At 41.9% G+C, this 25,825-nt stretch overlaps 1 protein-coding gene across 1 annotated transcript in view; it reads left to right on the plus strand.

The window, feature by feature from the left end:
• Nucleotides 1–25,825, plus strand: part of Gdpd4 (glycerophosphodiester phosphodiesterase domain containing 4) — a 74,336-nt gene that overhangs the window by 33,925 nt on the left and 14,586 nt on the right. Inside the window, exons 10-15 of the mRNA XM_036174992.1 lie at nucleotides 5,861–6,011; nucleotides 12,679–12,900; nucleotides 15,334–15,488; nucleotides 20,074–20,221; nucleotides 21,654–21,736; nucleotides 22,668–22,723. Coding sequence (XP_036030885.1) covers nucleotides 5,861–6,011; nucleotides 12,679–12,900; nucleotides 15,334–15,488; nucleotides 20,074–20,221; nucleotides 21,654–21,736; nucleotides 22,668–22,723 — 815 coding nt within the window. The remainder of the gene's footprint in view (nucleotides 1–5,860; nucleotides 6,012–12,678; nucleotides 12,901–15,333; nucleotides 15,489–20,073; nucleotides 20,222–21,653; nucleotides 21,737–22,667; nucleotides 22,724–25,825) is intronic.

Consider the following 25,825-nt stretch of genomic DNA (forward strand, 5'->3'; position numbering starts at 1 on the left):
ACTAGACGTAGTAGCACACATCGGTAACCCCAGTGCTGGAAAGCAGAGATAGGAAGATCTGTAAAGGCTAGCCTGCAGTTGGAGAGCTTCTCTCCAGGTGCCACCAAGCTCTGTTAGTCCAAAAACCCACTTATAAAATAAACACACAGACATTCATATTATTTAAACTGTTTGGCCATTAGCTCAGGCCTTCCACTGTCTAGCTCTTACTCTTATACTAGCCAGTTTAGCCAATTGATGAGCTCCAGGGTTCATGAGGGAGCTTACTTCAGAGAGTACAGTGGAAAGAGATAGAGGAAGATACCTGATGTCAACCTCTGCCCTGCACACATGAATACATGGGATAGTTTATTTGCACATACACATACACAAATTAAAATAAAGAATGAAATCAAGAGTTGAGCATGGTAATACATACTTAAAATTCTACACTTGAAAGGGAGAGGTAGGAGAATCATGAGTTCAAGGCCACCTTGTACTACATAGTAAGACCCTTTCTTAAACAGAATCAAGAAAACATTACCATTCATAATAGCTGCAAAGCAATAAAACACTTGGGAATAAGTTTAAAGAGGTAAAAGATCAGCCAGGTGGTGGTGGCACATGCCTTTAATCCCAGCACTCAGGAGGCAGAACCAGGCTGATTTCTGTGAGTTTGAGGCCAGCCTGGGTTACAGAGTAAGTTCCAGGAAAGGTGCAAAGCTACACAGAGAAATCCTGTCTCAGAAAAAAAGAGGTAAAAGATCTCTGTCCCCCTCAACCCTGTAAAACATTGATGAAGAAATGGAAAAGACACACAAAGCAAACATATTCTAGATTTCTGGAATGAGAGACTCAGTGCTATTTAAATGTTCGTACTACTCAAAGGACTCTGGATTTATGTAATCCTTCTCAATCTACCAATGACACTTTTCATAGACCTAGAAAAAGGAGTTTTAAAACTTGTATGAGACTACACACACACACACACACACACACACACACACAAAACAAAACAAAACAACCCTTAAACAACAATTTAGAGCAAAAAGAACAAAGCAGAAGGAATTACACCATCCAACCTCAAAATCTATTACTAAGCTATAGTAATCAAAATAACATGGATAGCAAAGTGTGGTGGTACATGTCCTTAATCCCAGAACTCATGAGACAGAGGCAGAAGGATCTCTTGAGTTTAAGGTCATCCTAGTCTACATAGCAAGCTCCAGAATAGCCAGGACTATATAGAAAACCTTGCCTCAAAAACAAAACAGAAAATAAACAAACACAAATAAGCAAACAAAAACCAAAACAAACAAAACAAAAATCAAAACAAAAATACAGTACTGGCATAAAATCATCCACAGAACAGTGAACCACAATAGATATTCTATATCCATATATCTATAGCTATCTGGTTTTTAGCAATGGGTTCTAAGAACAGAGTGAAGAAAGGAAACCTTTCCAATAAATAGTGCTGAGAAAATTGAATAGCTACATGCAGAAGAAAAAAAAATAATGCCTGTATCTCACTAGTTAGAAAAACCAACTCAAAATAGATTAAAGACCTGTTTATGCATCAGAATCAATGCCCATAACTTTGTGCTCATCCAGACGGCTGTGACCAAAGGGTGCTTGGCAGACATCTGGGGAGGAGTAAGAATGAAGAGGACCGCTTCCAACTGCTGTAGGAAACAGATTGGTGGTAAAAGAGATAAAAATATGTCCACAAGGAAACCAAAATGAATTTCCACAGTAGTATGATTCACAACTGCCCAAAGGGATAATGACACAAGCATCTGAATGGATGAATGGATCCAAACATTCAGCCATGAAAAAGGAAGGAGCCTCTGACACATGCTACAGAATGAATGACTTTGGGGACATTATACTCAGTGGAAGAACCAGATGCAAAAATGTGGTAGTTTGGTAGGAAATGACAAAAGGTGGTAAGCCCAGAGATAGGATGTAAGAATGATGGTTTATGAAGAGCTGGGGTGGGTGACATATAGTTTACAGATAATAAGATATATTATACTCTTTAAAAAACATGTAATTGGAAACCATGGAAGAAAATTTAGAGGAAAGTGTTTCAGGACATCAGAACCAGAAAAAATGTTTTGGACAAGATCTCCAAAGTGTAGAAAACAAAAATAAAAACAAATTGTATGTAAAACTGAAAACCCTTCACACAGCAAAGGAAACAATCATTGGAGTGAAGAGATGGCCTATAGAATGGCAGAAAGTACTTGCAAATTATGCATCTGACAAGGGGTTTAATGTTCAGAATATATAAGGAACACAAATAGTTCAATAGTGAGCTGGCAAGATAGCTCATTAGGTCAAGAAGAGCAAAGCTGACTACTTGAGTTTGAGTCCTAGAAGCTACAATGGAAGGAGAGAACTGACCCTCAAAAGTTGTCCGCTGACCTCCACACGAGCACTTTAGCTTACATGCACCTTTTCTGTGAGTGTGTTGCAATACTCAGTCTCAAAAATAAATAAGCAATTTCTTAAAACTGAACATCTGTTATCATATGTTAATCATATTTCCACCACTGTGACAAACACATGTGGTAAATTAGTAAGGAAGAACTTTCATCCTGCTCATGGTTTGAGCAGTGTCAGCCCACATCTTTAGCCCTCTTACCTTTGGACCTGTGGTAAAGCAGACCTTCATGGCAGGGGGCATATGGGGGCATAGCTGCCTGCCTCATGGCAGGGGAGAAGAGAGAAGAGGGACTGGGGTTCTGAGAACACCTTCAAGGCCACACTTTCCTGAAGGTTCCACTGTCTCCCAGTAAAACAGTTACTGGTATATCCAGTAACCCAATGGTCCTGCTTCTGAGCCCAAGTTCTTGCTTATATTAAGGGCAAATGTGTTCATTTACAGTTTTTCCTACAGCTGGGCTGAGAGCCATTCTCATTCAGACCTCACCTTTTACATGACGTCATTAATTGTACATACATGTGGGCAATCATGTGATGCTTATATAAAATATATACAACTATAATATTTAAATCAAGTTAAGCATATTTGTTGCAAAAAATTATTTCTTTATAGTGAAAATGTTCAGAGGTCTACAGATCAAGTTCCAGGACAACCAGAACTATACAAGAAGACCATGTTTTGAAAAACAAAACAACAACAAACTCCAAGAGCCATGAAATACACTAATACAGAGTTGACTCTGAGTCCCAGTTCCTGGAGCTGAAAGATAAACCATTCTCCTGGCTTTGGGGGCCAGAGCTTCTGGGTTCTATGCTTTGTCCTATTGCTGCATCTTCAAATCCACTGCTCGTTAAATGATCTGTTTTATATTTGTATGTGGTAGCAGCAGAAGTGTTCACCTGTGTGGGCATATGTTGAGCAGAAGGTGATGTTGACATGTCTTCCTCTGTCACTTTCTACAGTCCTGGTTCATACCGAATCTCTTGCTGAACCTGGATTTCACTGTCTAGATTAGACTGGATGGCCAGAGAGCCCTCAGGATCTACCTGCCTCCACTTTCTGGTGCTAGAGTTACAAATGTGTGCTGTGCTGGGGTTTTTATGTGGGTGCTAGGGATCATAACTTAGGTTCTCATGCTTGGACAGCAAGCACTTTACCAACTGAGGCACTCCCCAGCCTCAGTTGTAAATTTTATCCAGAATTTTCATTTCAGTTTTTATAGTTTTTGTTTTCATCACCAGAATTTCCATTTCTTCTTTATATTCTACACACACACACACACACACACACACACACACACACACACACACACACACAAATATGTTGTTGCCTATCGGCAAGGTGGGCCTTAAACTTGATATCTCCTGCCTCAACCTCCTGATTGTTATCCATGTTTCTTTTGCATGTTATTTTCAGAATTTTTAATGTTACTCTATATTATTTAACACCCTTGTCTAATCCTATCACCTTTTATTTTTGTATTGCCTCTGTCAAAGGGTCTCACTGGCATATATTCACATTTGCTTGCATCTGTGCATCTCTAGTAAGTTTTTAATATATGCTAGACATTGTAATTTTATGTAGATATGGGCCATATTTTATTGTATTGCTTTAAAGAATATTGGACTTTTTTAGCAGGTAGATGAACTATTTCTAACAAGTTTGCTTCTTTGGAGGCTGTCATAAGCTCTCTTATGGAGGTACTTCAGTGGATGTACATTGTTCTTGTTCTATGTCATCTTCAGTTCTAAGGTGTGGCCTTCTAGAGTCTCTAAAGAATACCCATGCAATTATCGAGGTCTCTCCTCTCTTGCTGGATGGAATTGACTGAGTCACACCTCATGTGAGTTCTGTAATTTGAGAGTTCTGATAATTTTTCTTTTCTTGAAAATTTTTTTGTGTAGTCGGAAGTTTTCCTGTGTCCTACCCGGCCACTCAGACCCAAGCAAACACACAGAAGCTTATATTACTTACAAACTCTATGGTCTAATGGCTCAGGCTTCTCACTAGCTAGCTCTTACAACTTAACTCAGCCTATTTCTATTAATCTGTGCTTTACCACATGGCTTCGCGGCTCACCAGTACTTTCGCATCTTGCTTCTCCTGGCGGTGGCTGGCAGTGTCTCCCCTGACTCTACCCTTCTTTGTCTTGTCTTCAGTTTGAATGTGCTGCCTAACTTTGTCCTGCCCTGCCATAGGCCCCTGCAGCTTTATTTATCAACCAGTCAGAGCAACACATTCACAACTTACAGAAAGACATCCCACAGCATTTTTGCTTAATTTTTTTTATTACATTTATTTACTTGTGTATTTATCTATGTATGTGCATGGGCACACACATGCCACAGCACATGTGTGGAGCCCAGAGGACAACTAATGGGAATAGGTTTTTTTCCTTCCACCAAGTGGAGTGGGTGGTGGTGATTGAACTCAGGTTGTCAGGCTGGGCAGTAAATGACTTTACCACACTGAGCTGTGTCACCAGCTCAAAAGTTGTTCTTGCTAAGCTCCATAGCATTCCATGTGTGTAGACTGACACTTAGTCGTGGACTCGAGCTCTCTGTATGCATTGCTCAGGAACTGATTTGCTTTGTTTTTGCATAGCTCAATCCTCCATGGAACTCTATTTGACAAATTGAAAGTTTCTTTATTCTGATCTCTTTCTCCCCATTGCAGCAGGATTATGTCCCTTTGGGCTCTCCCTTCTTGTACAAAACTCTACTACTCACTTACAGGAAGGAAGCCTGTGTAATGGTATAGACTCATTAATTTCCCTCCATTTCTCAGAGGTATAAGACTGTCATCCCAGATGTTCTTTAGTTATGTACTCCCTTTATTTTGTTCAGTGTTATAGTAGAACAAGTTAAATAGCCCTTATTAACTTATGACCATTGTAGATATTTTCTTGATGGTTATTTTAATGAGAAAGGAGGAGAGAGTCATAAAGTCAGGGCTTCTACAAAGCAACCAGGAAGTAGAGGAGTCAGGAATTTGTTTTATGATAATATCCAATGTAGAGTGTATAAAGAAGCAGGTGCCATCCTGGAAAAAAGTTCAGAAAAACTCAGGAAGCCTATGGGGAAGCATGTGTAATGGCCCTAGGTACCCTGCCTTATACCCACTCCCATTTACCTTATTCTTAGGCCATTTCTGTACCTTCTGCTTTCCTGGTATCAGGAATCTTTTGAATAATGGAGCTACTCTTTCAGAACCACTGATACAAATACATATATATGAAAGATTCATTTGGGGCAAAAAATGCTGACATATGCATAAATGACGGGCACTTAGCCCTTTACTGAGATGCAGGAGGGTATGAGAAGGCCTTGAAAAGCCTACAGCCCTGAAAGACTTTGGGGAATCATTTCTGCCATGGTGGCTAGATTTATCCTCTGTACCTCTTCTCCTCTTTCCCCCTTCTGTCTGCAGTTGGGATGAGGTGCCTTTCCTCATGCATGACTATGACCTGAGTAGAACAACCAATATCAGAGAGGTCCTACCATCATCTGCTTATAACCATACTGCCAATTTCAACTGGACATTCCTGTCAACTCTGAATGCTGGCAAATGGTTCATAAAGGTAGGACTCACATGTGTGGAAGCCCTCCTCTGTTCAGGTTCATGTGCTGCTGCTGGAGATAAAGGTGAAGGATGAAGGCATATAAGAGCATACATTGTCCCAGGGCTCAGACCACTCTATCAGCATTTACTAGAAAGACTGATGATAAACTTGTAAATTCAACTTTCATTGTTTAATTTCTATCCAAGCATTTCATAGTCTTTAATAGTGTATTTGCAATGCACATAGCATTTCCCTAGCTATTTTGAATATCTCACAGTCTTCATGAAGCAGACTAGGAAACATAAGTTCCTCAATTCTTGCTATTCAACAAATATGTGTTAAGTACCGACTGAGTGCAAGACACATGGAATATAATGATGAATAACCCAACTGGAGTATAAGAAATATACTGACAGCCCAAAGGGAACAATGTGATAAGTGCCAACTAGAGTAAATCTCTTGTTGTTTCAGAAGCGTGTAAGAGCAACTTCTGATTTAGTCTAAATAATGAGGATGGGAGATTCTGGAAGAAGACGGGCTATTGAGAGAATAGTAAAATATAGAGCATATATTATGTATGATGTAATTTTGAGTCACCTTTTTCTTGAGGAAGTTGGAGACTGCATATTTTACATTAAGGTACTATTTATGCTACAGGGAGATTGTTACCAATGGGAACCATGCGTGATGATAGTGATGTATTCCAGAAATACACTACACTAAAACCAATGTGTGTATAAGGAGGCAGGAAGAAAGATGAAGGAAAGAATAGGAAAATAAGGGAATATAGTTGTGAGAAGAGTCATAGTTGTGCAGAAGGGGGATTTGGTGATGCTGAAATAACAAGTTAGAGTGAGTATAACTCCCCTGTGATGACTTAAAGGAGGTAAAGAGCTTGATGAAAGGTCAAGACTACTGTCTCAAGATAAAGAAAATAACTTATATTTTCCAGCTTGTCTTATGACTGGGGAAAACTCATGAAGCCTACATTCTACTCAACCGGATATAGACATCAGAGGCTTTGATCTTGAAAATAACCATCTTACTAGGACAAACAGCAAACACTCATTCTGAGGGCTGCCTGATCATGTTTCATGTAAAAACAAAAACAGTGAAGACTTATATAAAGTTGGACTTATCTTTACAGACTCCAGGTCCACACTCCAACTGCTATTACTGTAAGAGGCAGCTGGAAGTAGATTTGTAACAACCATGTCTCTTCAGAATGTTTGTCCCTGCAGGAGGGTGTAACCTGTGCTAATTCCTTATGTGAAGAGAATGAGATAACCCAGGGGTGGTGGAGCATGCCGTTAATCCCAACTCTTGGGAGGAAGAGGCTGGGGGATCTCTGTAAACCAGGGCTACAGAGTGAGACCTTGTGTCAAATCTCAATCATAGCAGTAATGATTAAATTATTGCAAGTTTCTATATGTATGTAGGCTATGTGATTTGTGTCTCCTGATTCTTAAATACATGAGTACACAAAACTTTAAATGCTCCATTAGCATGCTCATTGGGCTTGTTAGTCATAATTAATGTTTTTATCAATTCTTTTTTACATTTCATTTATGTGTGTGTGGAGGTCAGAGGACAACTTGCAGGAGTTGGTTCTCTTCTACCATGTGGGTCTCAGACTCGGGGCAGGAGGCTTGATGGTAGGGCCTTTTGTTTGGTGCCTTCACCAGTTGAGCCACCTTGCTGGCCCGGTTAATGTTTTAACAATGCACCTTCTACATGAAAAGGCTCTTATATGTCAGATGCATACAACATTGCGCCTAAAAGTGTTATTCGGACTTGTAGGATTGAACATAGTCCGAAAGATGAGCCAAAGTTTCATCAAACTGAGATGTTTGATGGAACTGTAGAGTTCATGAGTTGAGTGGGTGGTATTTTAATTAATGGGTAAGTTTTCTGCGTTGTTCTTATTGGAACTTTATGGTCCTTATGACCAAAAGTTAACCATAATTATTTTCCATGGTTTGATACCATCTGAGCCTGGAGTTTTCTGGAAGTTTAAGGTGTGTGTGTGTGTGTGTGTGTGTGTGTGTACATTTGCACATGTAGAGGACAGAAGAGAATGTCAGGTGTCCTTCTCAATTACTGTGCCCTATTCCCTTGAGATAAAGTCTCTCACTGAACCTAGAGCATGCCAATTTTGTCTATAGCCCTAGTACTCTGGAAGCTGAAGGAAGAGATGGAGATGGGGTGCAGAACAAGATCCTGTCTCAAAAATTTTTTTAAATTAATGAAAATGGGTATCTCAGAGGTAGAGTGATTGTTTACCACGTGTAAGGCCCTGGATTCAATCACTAAAATAAAACAAAAACTGAAACCAAAACAAAAAAGAAAGTATTCTGTACTATTCTGTATTCTGAAACTATTGGGTAGAATATTATATAAATGTCATTAGAGCCGTGGTGGTGGTGGTGGTACAAACCTTTATTTCTATCACTCAGGAGGCAGAGGCAGGCAGATCTCTGTGAGTTCAAGGCCATCCTGGTCTACAGAGTGAGTTCCAGGACAGCCAGAAAAACCCTGTCTTGATAAAACAAAACAAAACAAGAAATGTCACTAGATCAATTGAGTACAGTGGTTAAATTGTCTCTGTTCTTATGGATGTCTTACCTGTTCATTCTTAGTTACTGACTAAGGCATGGTGGAGTCTTCAACTGTAATTGTTGGTTTGTTTGTCTCTTCAGACCTGTTAGGTTTTACATAATTTGAAACTCTATTGTTAAGAGCTTATACATCTAAGATTGTTATTTATTTTCAAAGATGTGCATGCCCTAATTCTTGGAATTTATGAATATGTTACCCAGCATGATAAAAGGCTTCTGCACCTGTAATTGAGTTTATGGGCCTTCAGGGGAGAAGATTGTACTGATTTTCCAGATGACCCCTATCTGATCAAGCTAGTACTTAAAGAAGGCTTTCTTAGATGTGACCAGAAAGATTTTACCAATGGAGAGAGAGATGAGAGGTGTGAAGTGTGACACGGACTCGCCATCAACCACAAGCTTTAAAGATAGAAGAAAGAGCCTCTGAACCAAGGAATACAGATGACCGCTAAAGGACAGAAAAGGCCCTCAACTTACAGAAGTTCCCCCAAAGCACAGGGAACTAAATTCTGCCAATAATGTGACTGAACATGGATGTTCTCTAGAGACTCTGGAATGGTGTGGAACTTGGTTGACTCCTTGATTTAAGCCACACGAGATTCATAAAGAACTTCTGATCTATAAAACAAACAAGAAACAACAGAAAAATGACTTGTGTTCTTTTAAGCCACTGAGTTTGTGGTAGTTTGTTATAGTAGTAATACAAACTTGATCATGGTCAGGTATGGCAGCGAATGCTCGAGTCCCAGCACTCAGGAGATGGAGGAAAGAAGTTCACCAGTGTAAGGCCAGCCTGAGCTACACAGTGAGCCCCAGTGAGCTGGAGCAATATCCTGACTCAAGAGTGAACTAATCATGATATGGCTTTCTTTATCCATCACAATGATACATGAACACAGACAGAAAACACCTCAACTAAATAAAAGCTACTCAATTCTATAAACACTGGGTCAACGTGAAAACTCCTTTTTTTTTTCTTCTTAAGATAGGGTATCTTTATATAGTCCTGGCTGTCTTCAAACTCACAGAGATCTGCCTGCCTCTGTCTCTTGAGTGCAGGGATTAAAGGTGTGTGCCACCATGCCTGGCACAAATACACTTTCAATGTAATTTACCATGGTAATAATCTAAAGAAAAACCATGCGATCACTTAAATGTGTGTATCAAAGCATTTAATAAAATTCCATTTATGTAAAAAAAAATCCTCATGTGTGTGTTGATGTATGAGCACATGTGTGTATACATATGGCAGCCAGAGATTGTGTTAGGAATATCTTCCCAAAGCAGTCTCTGCTTTATCTGAGACAAGGTTTCTCATTGAACCTGAAACTGGCCAGCATGCCCCAGGGACCCTCCTGCCAATGCCTCTATGCACTAGGATTAAAAGTGTGCATTGCTACACCTGGTACTTTATAGAGATCTGGGGATCAGAACTCAGAATCTCATGCACTTTATTGTCTAGGCCATCCCCCCAGTTCCTATGATGAAAACCTATTCATGAACTGGGAGTAGAAGAAAAAGAACTTCAAAAAAACCTTCAACCAACGCCATTTCCTCATTGTGAGTAGATGAATGATGGCCTCCAAATGGGGCTTAAGCAAAAGTGCCCCTCCCCACCACTCCCACTAGCAGCACACTGGAAGTTCTGTACAGTGTATTTGATAAACAGAAAGAACTGAAAGGCAAACAGACTAGTGGATTCTGAAGAGAAGAAAGCAAACTGTCTACTCACATACAACCTCATTCCCTGTGTAGAGTTCCAAAATTATACATTTAGAAAGTTCCTAGAACTAATAATTTTACTAAGGCCATGTGATGTAAAATCTATAGGCAAGCATCATTTGTACTGCTATAATCCTGTAATGAAGAATTGGAATTTCAAATTAATAAAATAGTAGTATACCGGCACTAAAAATAAATTATTCGTATATAAATATAAAAAAGTCACATGTGCACGTGGTTTGTATATGGAAAAGTGCTAAAGAAAGAATCCAAAGGTGTAAACCGCTGGAGAGACACATTCTGTTCATCTATCTAAAGACTCAGTGTTGTTTCCAGTTTGATTGATAGCCGCAGTGTGATCCCAGTTTCAAACGCCAAGAAAACCTGTAGCAGGCTCTTTCTTTTAGGCCACAGCTGGCTCCCAAATCATAGGATGGGCTTCAGGCTTTGGTGCCTTTTGGTTTTGGTGCCTCTTGATTGTAGAAGTTTATTTCATTCAACCTTCAAGTTCATAGATTCTTTTTCAGTATATTCAGTCTATTAATAAGCCTATAAGATACCTGCTTTATCTTCAAAATAGTCTTAAGGGTTGGTTGGGGTATCACAGATCTATAATCCCAGCAGTCAGGAGGAGTGTAAGTTTGAAGCCAGTCTAAACTACATAGCAAGATCTTGGCTCAAAAAAAAAAAAAAAAAAAAAAAAAAAAAAAAACCTAAGAGACACGTTGATTACTACGTTGCTTTCCTGTTTTACAGTTCAGGCTGCTAAAACTAAGAGTACTGAACAAGGGTATCATTGATGGTTAACTTGACAAGATCTACAATTACCTAAGAGATAGACATCCTGCCATGGCTATGAGGATCATCTAGATTAAGTCAGCCTATGGGCATGCCTGTAAGGGATCATCTAGATTAGGTCAGCCTGTGGGCATGCCTGTAAGGGACCATCTAGATTAAGTCAGCCTGTGGGCATGCCTGTAAGGGATCATCTAGATTAGGTCAGCCTGTGGGCATGCCTATAAGGGATCATCTAGATTAGGTCAGCCTGTGTGCATGCCTGTAAGGGATCATCTAGATTAGGTCAGCCTGTGGGCATGCCTGTAAGGGATCATCTAGACTAGGCTAATTGAGTTGGAAAGAACTACATTAACTGTGAGGAGCACCATTCCCTGGGCTAGGAGAAAGCTAGCTGCCCATGGGCATTCCTTGTCTTCTGCTTACTGACTGCAGACATAACGTGACAAGCTGTCTCAAGCTCCCACTGCCATGACTTCCCCACAGTGGTGACACAGCAAACCCTTCCTCCTTCACATTGTTGATTGCTAGATATTGTGTCTAACAGTGAGAAAAGGAATACAGGACATTGGAACTGAGAAGTGGGGTCCTGACCATGTGGTCCTCAGGCCTTTGGAACTGGTTTGCAGGATTGTGGAGAATGTTAGTACAGCCTAGAAAAGATTTGAACACTGCAAACAGAGCTTAATGCCTGATTCTGGTAGGAGCTTGGAAGACAAGAATTCGAGGAGACACATGCACAGTAGAGGCACACCTTATGAGGTTTTGGGGAGAAACAAGGACTTTATCCAAAACTTGGCTAGAGGCCATTTATGTGGTATGCTGGCAAAGAACTGGCTACACTGTGCCAACATCCCAGCATCCTAGAAGCTTGAGTAAGGTTGAATTTAAAGATGATGAACAGCAAGAAGCATGCTGAGTGAGGTTAGACTGTGGTCTAAGATGTGTATGAATACACGGAGTCAGAACAGAGACATAGATTTATAGAAGCACAGTAATGGGCCATCAGAACTTCTTGCTGTCAAAGTCTCCTTAGTTCAGGAATATTTAAGAAAAGCTTCAAGAAGGACGAAGCATTTGAACAGGCAGAATGCAGAATTGTAGTGGTTGATATGGTGAACAAATGGGGTGATACAGGGTAGAATTAAACCCAATGAACCCTGAAACCAAAGCATGCGTTCTGTCCATTATACAAAATTGTGACAGCAAGAGCCTATGTGGTAGGACTACAGTATGATAGAAAGGGGTGTGTACTGTGAGTTACAGAATAAAAGGCTAAAAAGGAAAGTTAAGAACATGGAGAGCCTTTGGTACATGTACAAGAAGTCTAGACTATCAAAGAAATCATTCCAAACCCTAGAATCACCAATAGAGATGACCTTGCATTTCCCTTGTGTCCCAGAGTTTGTATGTGAGAGGGCACCGTGGGTTGAGGGTAATGGGGCACTATGGAGGCAGAACCCCAGAGCAGAAAACCTGGGGGTACTTTTCACCAAAGCCAATGTTTCTTCTTTGATACATTTATTTTTAAATATTATTTATTATTTTAGCATAAGCCGTTTTTTGGCATGCAACCTTTATCAGAGGCTGACGAAAGAAGAGCAAGCAGCCAAACAATTCCATCGCTGGCTGAGTTATTGGAACTTGCCAAAAATGAACAAAAGTTTGTGATATTTGACCTTTTCGGCCCTCCACCAAATCATCCTCTCAGAAAGAGCTTTGTTCGAAGAGTAGTTAGGGTCATCCTTGACTCCGCAATTGAGCAGCATCTGGTATGTCTTTCTTAGTGTTTACGGCAGAGGTTGGGGGGTGGGCAGCCTGTCCAGGAGCACAGGCGTTGAATTCAACCTACCATGCAATTTTTCTCTGAGATCTGTAAGTGATTTTGTTTCCCTTGGAAATGGAGATTATTGCCTATACAGCAACAGGTGGCAATCTGAGAATGATCTCGTTAAAATTATCCCTGTGGGGGAAACGTTGAGACTGTTTGCTATTCTAAACCAAATATAGTATTAGTGCATTGTGAAAGAATGATATAGAAGTTGAGGAGATGGCGCAGTGCATGACACACTTAGCACACAAGCATGAAGGTGGGAGGTGAGGTCTTCAGAAACCAGGTAAAAGCTGGGCAGGCATGGCAGCCAGCAGTCATTCCAGCTCAGGAGGCAGAGACAGGGCAGGGCAAGCTTGCTAGCTAGACTAGCTGGAACTGGTCAACTTCAGACTCAATGAGAGACCCTGTCTCAAAATAAATAAATAAATAAATAAATAAATAAATAAATAAATAAATAAATAAATAAATAAATAAAGTGGAAAACAATGGAAGAAGAGAACTAGTGTGCTGTGGGATGTTCTGTATGTTAAATGTGTTGCTCTGATTGGTTAATAAATAAAACACTGATTGGCCAGTAGCCAGGCAGGAAGTATAGGTGGGAATTCTGGGAGGTGGAAAGCTGAGACGGAGAGAGACTGCCAGACGCTGCCATGACAAAAAAGATGTAAGGTACTGGTAAGCCACGAGCCACATGGCAAAGTATAGATTAATAGAAATGGGTTAATTTAAGATATAAGAACTAGATAACAAGAAGCCTGCCATGGCCATACAGTTTATAAATATATAAGTCTCTGTGTGTTTACTTGGTTGGGTCTAAGAGCTGCAGGACTGCCCAGGCTTGGCGGGAACCAAAGAGAAAAACTCCAGCTACACTAGTGTCAACTTTTGGCCTCTACACATATGCACACACATATGCACACATGTACATTCACATACTTGCATATAATAATTCTGATGTGACCTGCCCCATGGCCAACATAGACCTGTAAGGCTTCATGACAATACAGCTTTGAGGACTTTAGCTTTAAAGAATGATCTAGAAAGACCAGTGGTTCTTAGTTGAGTAGAGATTTACTCCGCATTTTTGGTTTTTATTTTAGAATCACTCTCTTTGTTTGCAAATTTATTTTTAAAATCACTTTGTTTCTCAAAATACAGCAATGTTATGAGTAAAAAAAAAAAAAAATGTGTCTCTTTATAAATGGAGCTCTTTCCACAGATGAGTCAGTCACAGCAGCATCCCTGTTACCAGGAAATACCTAAGTAGTTCCTCTCAAGGACGGCTTTTGGCATCAGCAATTGGGGATGGTTCTTTTTTTTTAAAATTTATTATCTGGGTTTTCAAGACAGGGTTTCTCTGGGAAGCAGTCCTGGGTGTCCTGGAACTCATTCTGTAGGCTTTGAACTCACAGGATCCACCTGCCTCTGCCTCCCACGTGCTGGGATTGAAGGTGTGTGCCACCACTGCCTGGCAGAGATGGTTCTTTTTTTAATTATATTTGTGTTTTAATTTTACACATCAGTCATGGGGTCCCCTGTCCTCCCCCCTCCCGCCCCCACCTTCCCCCCAGCCCCTCCCCTCCATTCCCATGTCCTCCAGGACCAAGACTCCCCTGGGGATTCATTTAAACCTGGTGGATTCAGTACAGGAAGGTCCAGTCCCCTCCTTCCAGGTTGAGCAAAGTATCCCTGCGTAAGCCCAAGGTTCCAAACAGCCAACTCATGCACTAAGGACAGGTCTGGGTCCCACTGCCCGGGTGCCTCCCAAACAGTTCAAGCTATTCAATTATCTCACTTATCCAGAGGGCCTGATCCAGTTGGGGGTTCCACAGCCCCTGGCCAGAGATGGTTCTTAAATGTTCATATCTACCAATATTTTTTCTCTGCAAAGTATCTAATTCATGGTCTTGCACATACTAGGAATGTGCTCTACAATTGAGCTACATTTCTAGCCCTTTCTTTCTTTGTTTCTTTCTTTCTTTGTTTCTTTCTTTGTTTCTTTCTTTGTTTCTTTCTTTGTTTCTTTCTTTGTTTCTTTCTTTGTTTCTTTCTTTCTTTCTTTCTTTCTTTCTTTCTTTCTTTCTTTCTTTCTTTCTTTCCATGAATCTTTTTATATGCTTTGGGCCTTGACCCTTACTGGTAACTGAAGGATGGGAAAATCCTGGGAAAACTCAATTCCACAGCAGCCTTCCCCATTTTTAAGAGTTTGTTAAACAATATAACGAATTCAATTGCTTTGCCGGGGACTAGACTCTTTCTGCTTCCTGTAGACTACTGCCAGTGCTAGAGTGGAGCTTCAGCTAGTCTCCCTGGGCTGTCTGCACCAGGGCAGTTGACCATCCTCTGAAGGACTGTCTGTTTCTCCTTGCAGATATTTTGGTTGCCAGGTTATGATAGAAGCTATGTCAGGTTCATGGCTCCTGGTTTTCAGCATGTGGGTCGTTTAAGAACCCTCGAGGAGCTTGCAAAAGAGAATATGAGTATAATAAATGTTGACTATAAGAGGTTGTTCTACAGTGGGTTGAGGTAAGTGTTTGACCACCCCTCCTGGCATCATTATTGCTATAACATTTACAAAATGCCAATTCTACCCAAGTTACTTAACTTCCTCTTTCCTTTCTGTGATTATCATCTTTGAATCCTCTGCTTTCTTATTGCTTCTTCTCCCTCCCTCCCCCCCCCTTTTTTTTTTTTTTTTCCTGAGCTGAGGATCAAACCCAGGGCTTTGCACTTGCTAGGCAAGTGCTCTACCAATGAGCTAAATCCCCAACCCACTCCCTCCTTTCTTTTGCCAACAAATATTTACCATGTGAAGAACATGCTCCTTCCTTGTACTCTAATTCCTCACCACTCAATACATGTTTTAAAGATCCATTTTATTTTATGTGTGGGTTTCCTTGTGTGTATGTATATCATATATGGGCAGCACCCACAGAGGCTAGAAGAGGGCATAAGATCCCTTCGAACTGGGGTTACAGGTGTTGTGAGCCTCCACGTGGGTACTGAGATTTGAACCAGGGTCCTGTGGAAGAGCAGACAGTGCTCTGATCAGCTGAGCCGTCTTTCCACCCTCTCCACACATATTTTTATACACTTGGTATATATGTTTTTCTCCTCACTTTTGTAAGGTTGACTAAGATTCTATGTTTAAGTGAGATCATACAATATTTGGCTTTCTACCCCAGGCTTATTTTACATAATACAGTGTTTTCCAGGTTCATCTATATTGGAGCAGTTAACAGAATTTCTTTTTTTCAAAAGTTGAGTAGTATTCCATTGTACATAAGCACATTATTTTCTTCATCCATTCATCTATTGGTAGATACTTTCCTTATTGTGGCCAGTGTGAATAATGTGACTGCAGTGAAGGTGGGAATAAAAACAACTGTTAAACTTTGATCACAAGTACCTTTGATACTGCCCTTTAATAGCCACACTCTTTGTCCTTCCATCCTTTCCTCCCTAGCCTAAAATCTCAACTCCATAGAATGTCTATAATGTTATTTCAAGAGGAAACAAACTCCTATTATATGTAACCTTTGGGGATTGGTTTACTTTTTCACTCATCATAATTGTCTTAAATGTTATCCAAGGTGTTTCTTTTATCCATAATTTGATCCTTTTTGTTGCTGAGTAGTGTTCAATGGTGTGTATACCAAAGTTCGTTTGATCAGTTACTAGCAGAAGGACTAGTATATGTACTTTTATGCAAACATAGTCTTCATTTTTCAGGGATAAATGCCCATGATTTCAAATTCTGGGTTATAGTGATTGAATGTTACATAAGAAGCAGCCAGACTTTTCCAGGAAGACAATACCATTTTACATTTCTGCCAACACCATGACCCAGAGTTTCTACATCCTTGATAAATTTTGGTATTTTCACTTTTTAATCTTATCTACTCTGATGGGCATGTAGTAACATCAGTTTGTTTAAACATATAGTCTCCAAAGGCTAATGATGTTGTGTTTATTTGCTCATGGGTCTCTTAATTTAAATTCTTTTTCTTTATTATTGAATCTTGAGAATTCTTTTCACCCTTTTTTTGGATAGGGGTTGACAGAATTTTCCTGGGACTGGAGAGATGGCTCAGTGGATAAGAATGTGTATGCTCTGCTCTTCCAGAGGCCCAGAGCTCCCAGCACCTATGCTGGAGGCTCTAGGGGATTTGACACCCTCTCTGGGATTCCGTGAGCCTCTGTGCACAAATATCAGGCACACACATACATAAATAAATAGATAAAGATCAATCTTTATAAAATGGAGCATGTGGTAGTGGTGCACCCCTTTAATCCCAGCCCTTGGGAGGCAGAGCCAGGTGAATCTCTGTGAGTTTGAGGTCAGTCTGGTCTACAGAGCAAGATCCAGGACAGAAACCAAAACTACACAGAGAAACCCTGTCTTGAAAAAAAAAAAAAGAAAAGAAAAAGAAAAAAGAAAGAAAGAAAGAAAGAAAGAAAGAAAGAAAGAAAGAAAAAATGGAGCATGTTCTCCTAATCTGTGATTTACTTGTGGTGTCTTCTTAACATGGCACAAGGTCTCCACAAAGCAAGAGTAGTGTTTCTATTTTGATAAGGCTGTCTCCTGAGTGCTCAATTCTGAGTGCTCCCTTTAAGGAAGTGAGCATTTAGCTCTGACACAACTCTTTGCTCAGCTCTAGACCTGACAGAGTTTTTTCCTCTATGTTTTATATAAGGTATATATATATAAATACCAACCAAATAACAAATTTTTTTTGAGACAGAGTTTCTCTGTGTAGCTTTGGAGCTTTTCCTGGAACTCACGCTGTAGCCCAGGCTAGCCTAGAACTCACAGAGATCTGCCTGGCTCTGCCTCCCGAGTGCTGGGATTAAAGGCGTGTGCCACCACCACCTGGCCAAGGTTTATATATATATATAAATATTTTTACTTTATAATTAACTTAATTTCACATATCAGCCACAGATTCCCCCATCCTCCCTCCTCCTCTCCCCCAGCCCTCCCCCAATCCACCTCCTATCTATTCCCCCATTCCTACCTCCTCCAAGGCAAGGTCTTCCCTGGAGAGTCATCCCAGCCTGGTAGACTCAGCCGAGGCAGGTCCAGTCCCCTCCTCCCTACACCAAGGCTGACAAAGTGTCCCAGCATAGGCCCCAGGCTCCAAAAACCAGCCCATGCAGCAAGGACAGGTCCCGGCTCCCCTGCCTGGGGGTCTTACATTATATACTCAAGCCTGCAAATCACCCTGAGTTCATTCTTATACATAGTGTGAGGTTCAGTTGAAAATTTAATGTTCTTTTTGGGTGAGTGCCTCTGACCTTCCATGTCCTTAGTGACATTTGTTGAAAATCTGCTCTCCCCTCACTTACTTCGACAGCTTTGGCAAGGGTTATTTGAGCAAATTTGTATAGGTCTATTTCTGGAGTTTCTACTGAGGACCACTAATTTATGTGTCTGTTCTTGCTCTGGTACCACACTGTCTTGATTACATAGTTATGTTCAGCTTTCGCTTACTCTTTTTTCCAGATTGAAGTATGTTTTCCTCGGCATATAGGAAACAGGATTGTCAGGGCAGCCTGGACTGCATAATGGGTTTGAGATCATCTTTCACTATAGAGTGAGACAATGTCACACACCATACAACCCCCACCAAAGACTGGATTTTCTTGGAGTTGTGCCTTTGCACATGTGTTTTGGATCAGCTGACCTAATTGCACAAACAAACCTTTGCTGGCCTTCCTAGGACTCACACTGACGTTACAGACCAGCTTGGGAAAAGCTGGCAGCTCTGTTCCAATGAGTGTTCAGTCTGTGAATGAACATCACTCTGTTGCCTTGTCCTCTTCGATGATTCCATCAGTATTACCTCATTTTCAGGATTGTATCCTTAATGCTTCTTTACATTTATCCCCAAACATTTCATTTTCTTGGAAGTAATTGTTAAGGGCATTATGTTTTAAATTATAGTTTCTACATCCCTTATTCATATTTAGAAACATTGAATTATGAGTTATAGTTTCAAATAGTACAGAAAAGTAACTTTTTACTACTTTTCCCCTTTAAGTTCTTTCTAAAATTCTAGGTGACCTGTAGAACTTTCTTAGAGGCAGTTCTTATCTGTGTGTAGGAATCTGGCCACACCTCCAAAAGGCATAGTTATTATCTTAAGTCTATGCTCCAATGCACAGAGCTTGCCAAGCTAGTGTATGGCAGACATATACTTTCCAGTGTGATGCTGGACCAGGGTTCAAAAGGACTTGGGGATGCACTTGCCTTGATCTTATTAGCCCACTGGCAAAGCGGCAGCAGGTGTGTTTTCTGAGAACTCGAATTCTTGAACAACTAGCCTTACTTTGCTAGGTCCTTCCTTTACTTATTCCCTTCCTTCTCCATGGGTCAGGCAAAAGGTCCACTGACACGAAGTGTCTTATGAAAAGCTGGGTTTCATTTCCCCACGCAATTCTTGTTTTAAAAAAAGTTCTTTATAGTTAAATGTTAAAGCATTCATCACACCAATGTTTACTCTCTTCTTTCAATTAATATTTATGCTTACACAGCTAGGTTTGAGCTAGGTCTGGATACACAGAGAAGGATGGGATTACAGTAGTTTCTGCTGTAGCTCACTTAAGTGAAACCACGCAAATGGTAAGTGAGCAGGTCATCAGTCAGGGTGGGAAGTGATACCGGAGGTGACAGATAACAGCTTGTAGAATCAGCCACTTGGGAGCCAGGTGCTGCTCCACAAATTGGTTTTCTCAGCTGTAGCTTGAAATTGGCTGTAGTGGGAATATCTGCAAATTTGTAAATGCTACAAAGAAGGATTTCCTGTCTGCTATTATTCCCCCATTCTTTCTCTTTTTCTCTTTCCATTTTTTTTGTTTTGCTGCATCCCACCACGCCCATCCCTTGTGGACATTTTATTAACCAGCACTCTGCTACAACCTGTGCCAGAGGGGCAGACTAGAGCAGCCCATACCTGAGCCTAGTCTGTCACAGTAAATCTTAGGTTGTCCTTGGAGCAGCTATTTGTCCAGTGATTTAGGCAGTAGCTTTTCACAAACGTGGTTATTCCCCTTTCATTGTTAAGAGTACAACTGAGCTGAAATCCTCTGTGGGCTGTTTTTGTTCCAGACACTATAAGGCAGCTAAAATCCACATCAATGTGTACACTGTCAATGAGCCTTGGCTCTTCTCATTGGCCTGGTGTTATAGGATCAACTCTGTGACCACAGACAACATCCAGGTCCTGAATCAGCTTAATCACCCTCTCTTCTTCATGGTGAGCTGCTTGTCCAGACCACTCAAAGCCTGGTATGATTGTGCTGTGTTCCCCTACCCTGGGTAGTTCCCTGTTAAAACTGCTTCAGAATAGAGACATCTGTGAGTAATGGAGAGGTGACTTCTCCCTTCTTCAACCAGACTCTTCTGGGCTCTTTGTCTGTTGAATCTTCACAATGCCCTTTACATGCTGCATGCAGTTTAAGCTCCCAAATTTGACACTGTTGTTATTATTAAACCCATGAGGAAATTGAAGCTCCCAGGTGTCTTGGTCCATGTTCTCATGATGTAAGATTCACAGTGGGGTCTGACTCCGGAGCTTTGTTATTGTAGGCTTGAGCATGTGCAAGCACAGTCACACACACACACACACACACACACACACACACACACACACACACACGAGGTATGGCAGCAACAACAGTCACAGGAAATATTGTGGGAAGAAAGCTGGGACTATAGACACACTCTACCGTTCCCCACTGGAAAGCAGTCTAGGAATTGAAGAGCTGGCTCAGTGTTAGTTAGGGTGCTTACTGCTCTTGTAAAGGACTTAAGTTTCACTCCCAGCACCCATAGCAGACAGCTTGCAACTGTCCGGGAGTCCAGGTCCAGGGGATTCAGCGTCCCCCTCTGGATTCTGCAGAAGCCTGTCTGTACACATGTGGCAAGAATAAAATCCTTTTTTAAAGAGAAGTTTACTTTTGCTCCTTGAAAGTTAAGCATGAGAGTGGAAACACTTAAAGACTAAACAGCAGCAGCTTCTGTAACTTCGAGTAACATGGGAGCCACGAGGAGAGGGGGAAATCAAGCCAGAGATTCGGAAATTCGTGTGAACCAGTACAGGAGACAGAGCTCCCAGAGTGCTGGGGCAAAGAGTTGTTCTTGGCAGAGTCTTGAGGGGCCAGTGTGTGAGTCAGAGGGAATTACATATAGTTCAGCATTTCTGTGAAGAATGTTAAATCAGAACAGTGGTGCCAGATGCTGGTTCGTAGACCAGTTGCTTCCCTGTCACTTGGGGCTGCTGAACCTGATGGTTTTGATCCCTTAGGTCTATCGGTAGCATTAGAAAACTGCATTGCTGAAGGCTTCCCAAACAATATGGGTGTGAGTTAGATTTTGGAGACCATGTTACAGAAACCGAGTACAAGATGTCAGATAACATGGCGTGGAGTCCTGGGTCCAGAGCAGACTGGGTGTGTGACTTCTTGGCGATTTCTACAAATGTCTACTTTGAAAGTCAAGGAAGATGAAGGGCATGGTACATTTTAGCCCTTGCAGATTCCTTGCATGTATGTGGGTGACTGTTAGAGGAGCTGGAGAGAGTCTCGATGTCCCCACTTCCTCTAGGCCCTCAGCCCGAGTGATGAGCAAGGGACTTCAAACCTTCCAACCATCAAGTTCTTCGACTTTGTTTTGTTCATGTTTTGCAGACGCCAGGAAACTATACGTTCATGTGGTTTTTCATGGTTACAGCTTCTGTGATTATCATTGGCTTTGTATTTTGTTATCACTGGTAAGTATATATTTATAATTCTAAATGAAATTTTTTTCTAAGTAAAAGTAATAAATGAGTTCCTCCAGAAAATTGAGAAAAGGGTTATTTTCTTCTGAGGCCTTCCATGGCAAGGTGCGTCTGGGTCTCTTATTTCACTGTCTGCAGCCTCTCCCTCCCCCCCTTTTCAAATGAGGACTCTCACTGGAGCCCAGCCAGCATTTCCTATGGAGTCAGTTGACCTGGTGGGAAAGAGCAGGGCCTGAACCTGTCCAGAACAAGGGCCTCCACCCCCTCCTGGTAGGAACTGGCAGAGCAGGGCACACAGACCAGGAGCACTGGGGTGTAGCCCTGGCTTCATGTCTCAGTTGAGGGATGATCTTGAGAAAAATTGATTTTTCTTCCTGGACCACACTCCTTTTTATGTCTGCCTAGAAAACGACATTTAAGAATCCTTTCAGGCAAAAGATACAGGATTTTGGGTTAGTTTGTTTTTAATATTTTACTATTGTGTGTGGGTGGGGGGTGTTTGTTTTGGCTGCATGTGTGTGTCTGTGTGCCTCCTACCCACAGAAGCCAGAGATGGCATCAGATTCCCTGAAACCGTAGTTACAGATGGGTTGTGAGCCACCAGATGGGTGCTGATAATCAAATCTGGGTCCTCTGGAGAAGCAGCCAGTGCTAAGAGCTGATCACTGAGTCATCTCTACAGCCCACGATTGTGGTCTTGAGATGAAAGAGAGAACCAACAGCCCAGAAGAAGGATGAAAGTTAGGGCAGACCAAAGTTCTTCAGAGCTATCATTCTGACGGGCACCTTGCCTGTTAAAGGGGAGAGGCACAGGCACTCGCTCAGGTGAGAGTCTGGCTGGGTAATGAGTCTCTTTGGCCACTGCCTTGATGGTGCTGTTTAAAGAGGCCTACGAGCTGACGCATGGTATGCTTCCTTCTAGGATAAAAGAGCTTAAAAAAGAAAGGTGGCTTGAAGAAGCCATCACTGCATCTACAGGTAAAGTCAAAACCCTTGCTCCTTCCTTCCTCTCTGTCCCCATGGCCTCGAGAAGACAGGTCCTGCTCTTCAGGTCCCTGATGAGAGGCAAGGGTGTATGGGAATTGAGGGTTGGGGACCAGGAAGAAGCAGGGAAATTTAGTCAGTCCATTTGTTCTTCAGTTCCCATCTGCAAACCCAACCAAGCACCAGTAGAAGCCAAAGTGAGGTTGTTGCTGACCTGGTTATGTAGTTAGGCCTGTAAGGCGTGCTGGTTATTGACGACACAGCTTTCTTCTTGTCAGTCCTCAGACTTCAGAATGGGGTGCTTTCCAAAAAGAGCTTGCTTACCTTATTTTACCATTGTGCAAACATCAGAGAGTGCATTTAATATCCCCCCCTCTGTGTGTGTGTGTGTGTGTATGAGTATTACTCCTAGGGCCAAGATGGATGAAACAGTATGATATTAAATAAATCATGTGAAAAACGATGTAGGTAGTCTTGAGACTTGACAATGTGAAATTTAGCTGCCTGGCTTAAGTAGCATGTGAAAATAACAATAAAATACATAAATATGACAATGTAGCCATGTGTTACCATGGCCACAAATTACAAACTATACCTGTTATGTAGCTGGCATCCTCATAACTGTGTACTAACTACACTTTGCTGTCAGTTAGGATGGCATCAGCGTCACTAAGTAAGAATTTTCAGCTCTGTTGGGACTTTTTGTAACCGGTTCAATCATGATGACTGAAACATCCTTACCAGGCACATGACTGCATTTCCTAAACAACACAGTGTAGCCATTTATACAGCATTTACATCATTTTGGCACTTCAGATAATCTAAAGATGATGTAAAGTATGGGGGAAGGTGTGCATGGGTGTATATGCACCCTACAGAAGAGATGTGGATGTTTACACTTTGTTTCCCTAAGTAATCACAGTACCAGTCCCCTGCAGACACCAAGGGGCAGAACTATCTAAACTGGAATAGGTTCTGGAGAACTCTTCACTTCAGACTGTAGATCTAAGCACATATCCCTGGGAGATTTCTAGAACATGTGTTTATTTGCTCATGTCTTTGTATGTTCATGAGTTACATTATTGGGTACCTACTTTGTGCCGGGAAAACCTAGAGCAATTGAAGAGAACTGGAAATGCTCTGTGCTGGGTGGCCCAAGAGAGAGCAGGGGCTGTCCCGTTCAGCCAGCGAGGCAGCAAGCAAATGCTGCAGTTGATATGAATGAACCAGGTACCCAGATCCAGGGCAGAGTATCTACCATGCCTGTGAGGGCCAAGCGTGCTTTATTGGGCTTTATGTGGATGCTGTTTGTTGCAGAATACAAAAAGAACACTTTATAGGCCCTGGAATGTTGGGCTGTAGTCTAGTCTCTGCTGCCAACAATAGGAAATGACAAATGAGTTCAAACAGGGAATGATAAAGCTAGATCTCTAGGAAAGGATGGTGTTAAGTCTCAAGAAATTCCTTTTCCCAAAGTCTGGCATTTAGACAGAAGTCAGCATTCTCTCAGGAACTGAAAATAGTAATTTTCTTTATCTCTGGCAAAAGGGACATACAGCCCTTCTGTTAACCTCTGCCTGTGGTGCCTATTAGCATATCAAGGTCTACGCTCTGGCTGCTTTCCCCTCATATCTGCAATGGATCTCCTCAGCTATTCCTAGGAGCAGTCATGTCCCCTCCCTTTGTTTTCATTCAGATAGAAAACGTTTATTTAGAAAAAATATTTCAAGAGAAAGCTAGCTTAGCTGAGGTGATTAAAGTGTCGTGACAAGGATTTCCATCCAGGTGTCCCCAAGCAGAATGGGAAACTTGTCAGAGAGAAATGTCCTAAATCACAGAGGAGAGGCGTCCCTTGTCCTTGTGATTGGAGCCCACTGGGGGAGAAAGGAACCTTCCAGCCCACTAGTGTGGCTTTCGTAGTAAAAGTGGACAAGGCAAGGAGCTCTGAGGTGGCACATCTCCAAGAGAAGGGAAGGGACAAGAGCAGGAGAAAAGGAGATGCCCACATGGGTGTAGCAGGCCAGAGGCGTAGCAGGCTGCGGGAGCCAGAGAAACATGTAGGTGCCCTTGTTGAAGACCTAGCGGCCAGAGCCCAGAAAGATGAGCGAGGCAAGCAATTAGAAAGCAGGCAGAGGTAAGCAGCAGCTCAAGAATCCAACTCTAGAGCTTCAATCCATTCATGTGGGTGGCAGAAACCAGCAGAAACAAACGGATGATTCGTACATACCATAGGAGAGTCAGGTCAGGCGCTTGCTTTGGAATGGCCGAGTTCTTTGAGAGGGAACTCATTTATACCACTCCTGGGTTTCAGCACCAGATGAATGAAAAAAGAAAAGGAAGGACAAGTCTGCTCCTAGGTATGGTGGAGGAAAACGTTTATTGTAGCTAAAAGGGAGAGAGAGACAGGCAGAGACATCTGGGAGTGTCCAGAGTGAACATGCCCCTGAGCCAGGCCATGTGACAAGAGGGAGGGAGGGAGGGAGGGGAGAGCCCCACCAAGAGGCCAGGAGGGTGAAGGGTAGACAAAAAAGCCAAAAGGACCAGTGTAGCAAAATAGCTCGATTATATAGGAAAGGGCAGCAGGGGAAGGGCAGCACAGCCCCTGGGTAGGGAGCAGGGTATAGCAGCCAGGAGGGTTCTGTAACATGTAGGGACTGAGGGATGCTGGGAGAACCTGGCAGCCAGGTCCACTTCAGTATGTTAAATAGGCACCTCAGCCATTTGCCCCAGGTTTGAAACCTCTCACTGAGGAAGTTGGATAGGCCCAGCAAAGGAGGGGAAGGGAAGTTGGTGTTTAGTTCTTAGAGGCTGAGTAATCTCACAGTGAATCGCTAATTTTAGAAGCCATGTGTGATGGTTAATTGTTCTTGTCAATTTGACAGGATTTTAGAATCACCCAGGAAGCACACCTAATGTGTGCCTATCAGGGTGTGCCTATGAGACCATTTCCAGACAGGTTTAAGTGAGGAAGGAAACCCCACCCTAAGCATGGGCTAGGTGCCCAGATGGAATAGAAGGAAGGAAAGGAGCAGGAAAGCCGGGTGGCCATCAGCAACCATCCCACTTCTTCTTCTTCCCTGTGGTCTCAGTGTGACC

Source organism: Onychomys torridus, chromosome 1 (assembly GCF_903995425.1).
Source record: "Onychomys torridus chromosome 1, mOncTor1.1, whole genome shotgun sequence".
Lineage (NCBI taxonomy): Eukaryota > Metazoa > Chordata > Mammalia > Rodentia > Cricetidae > Onychomys > Onychomys torridus.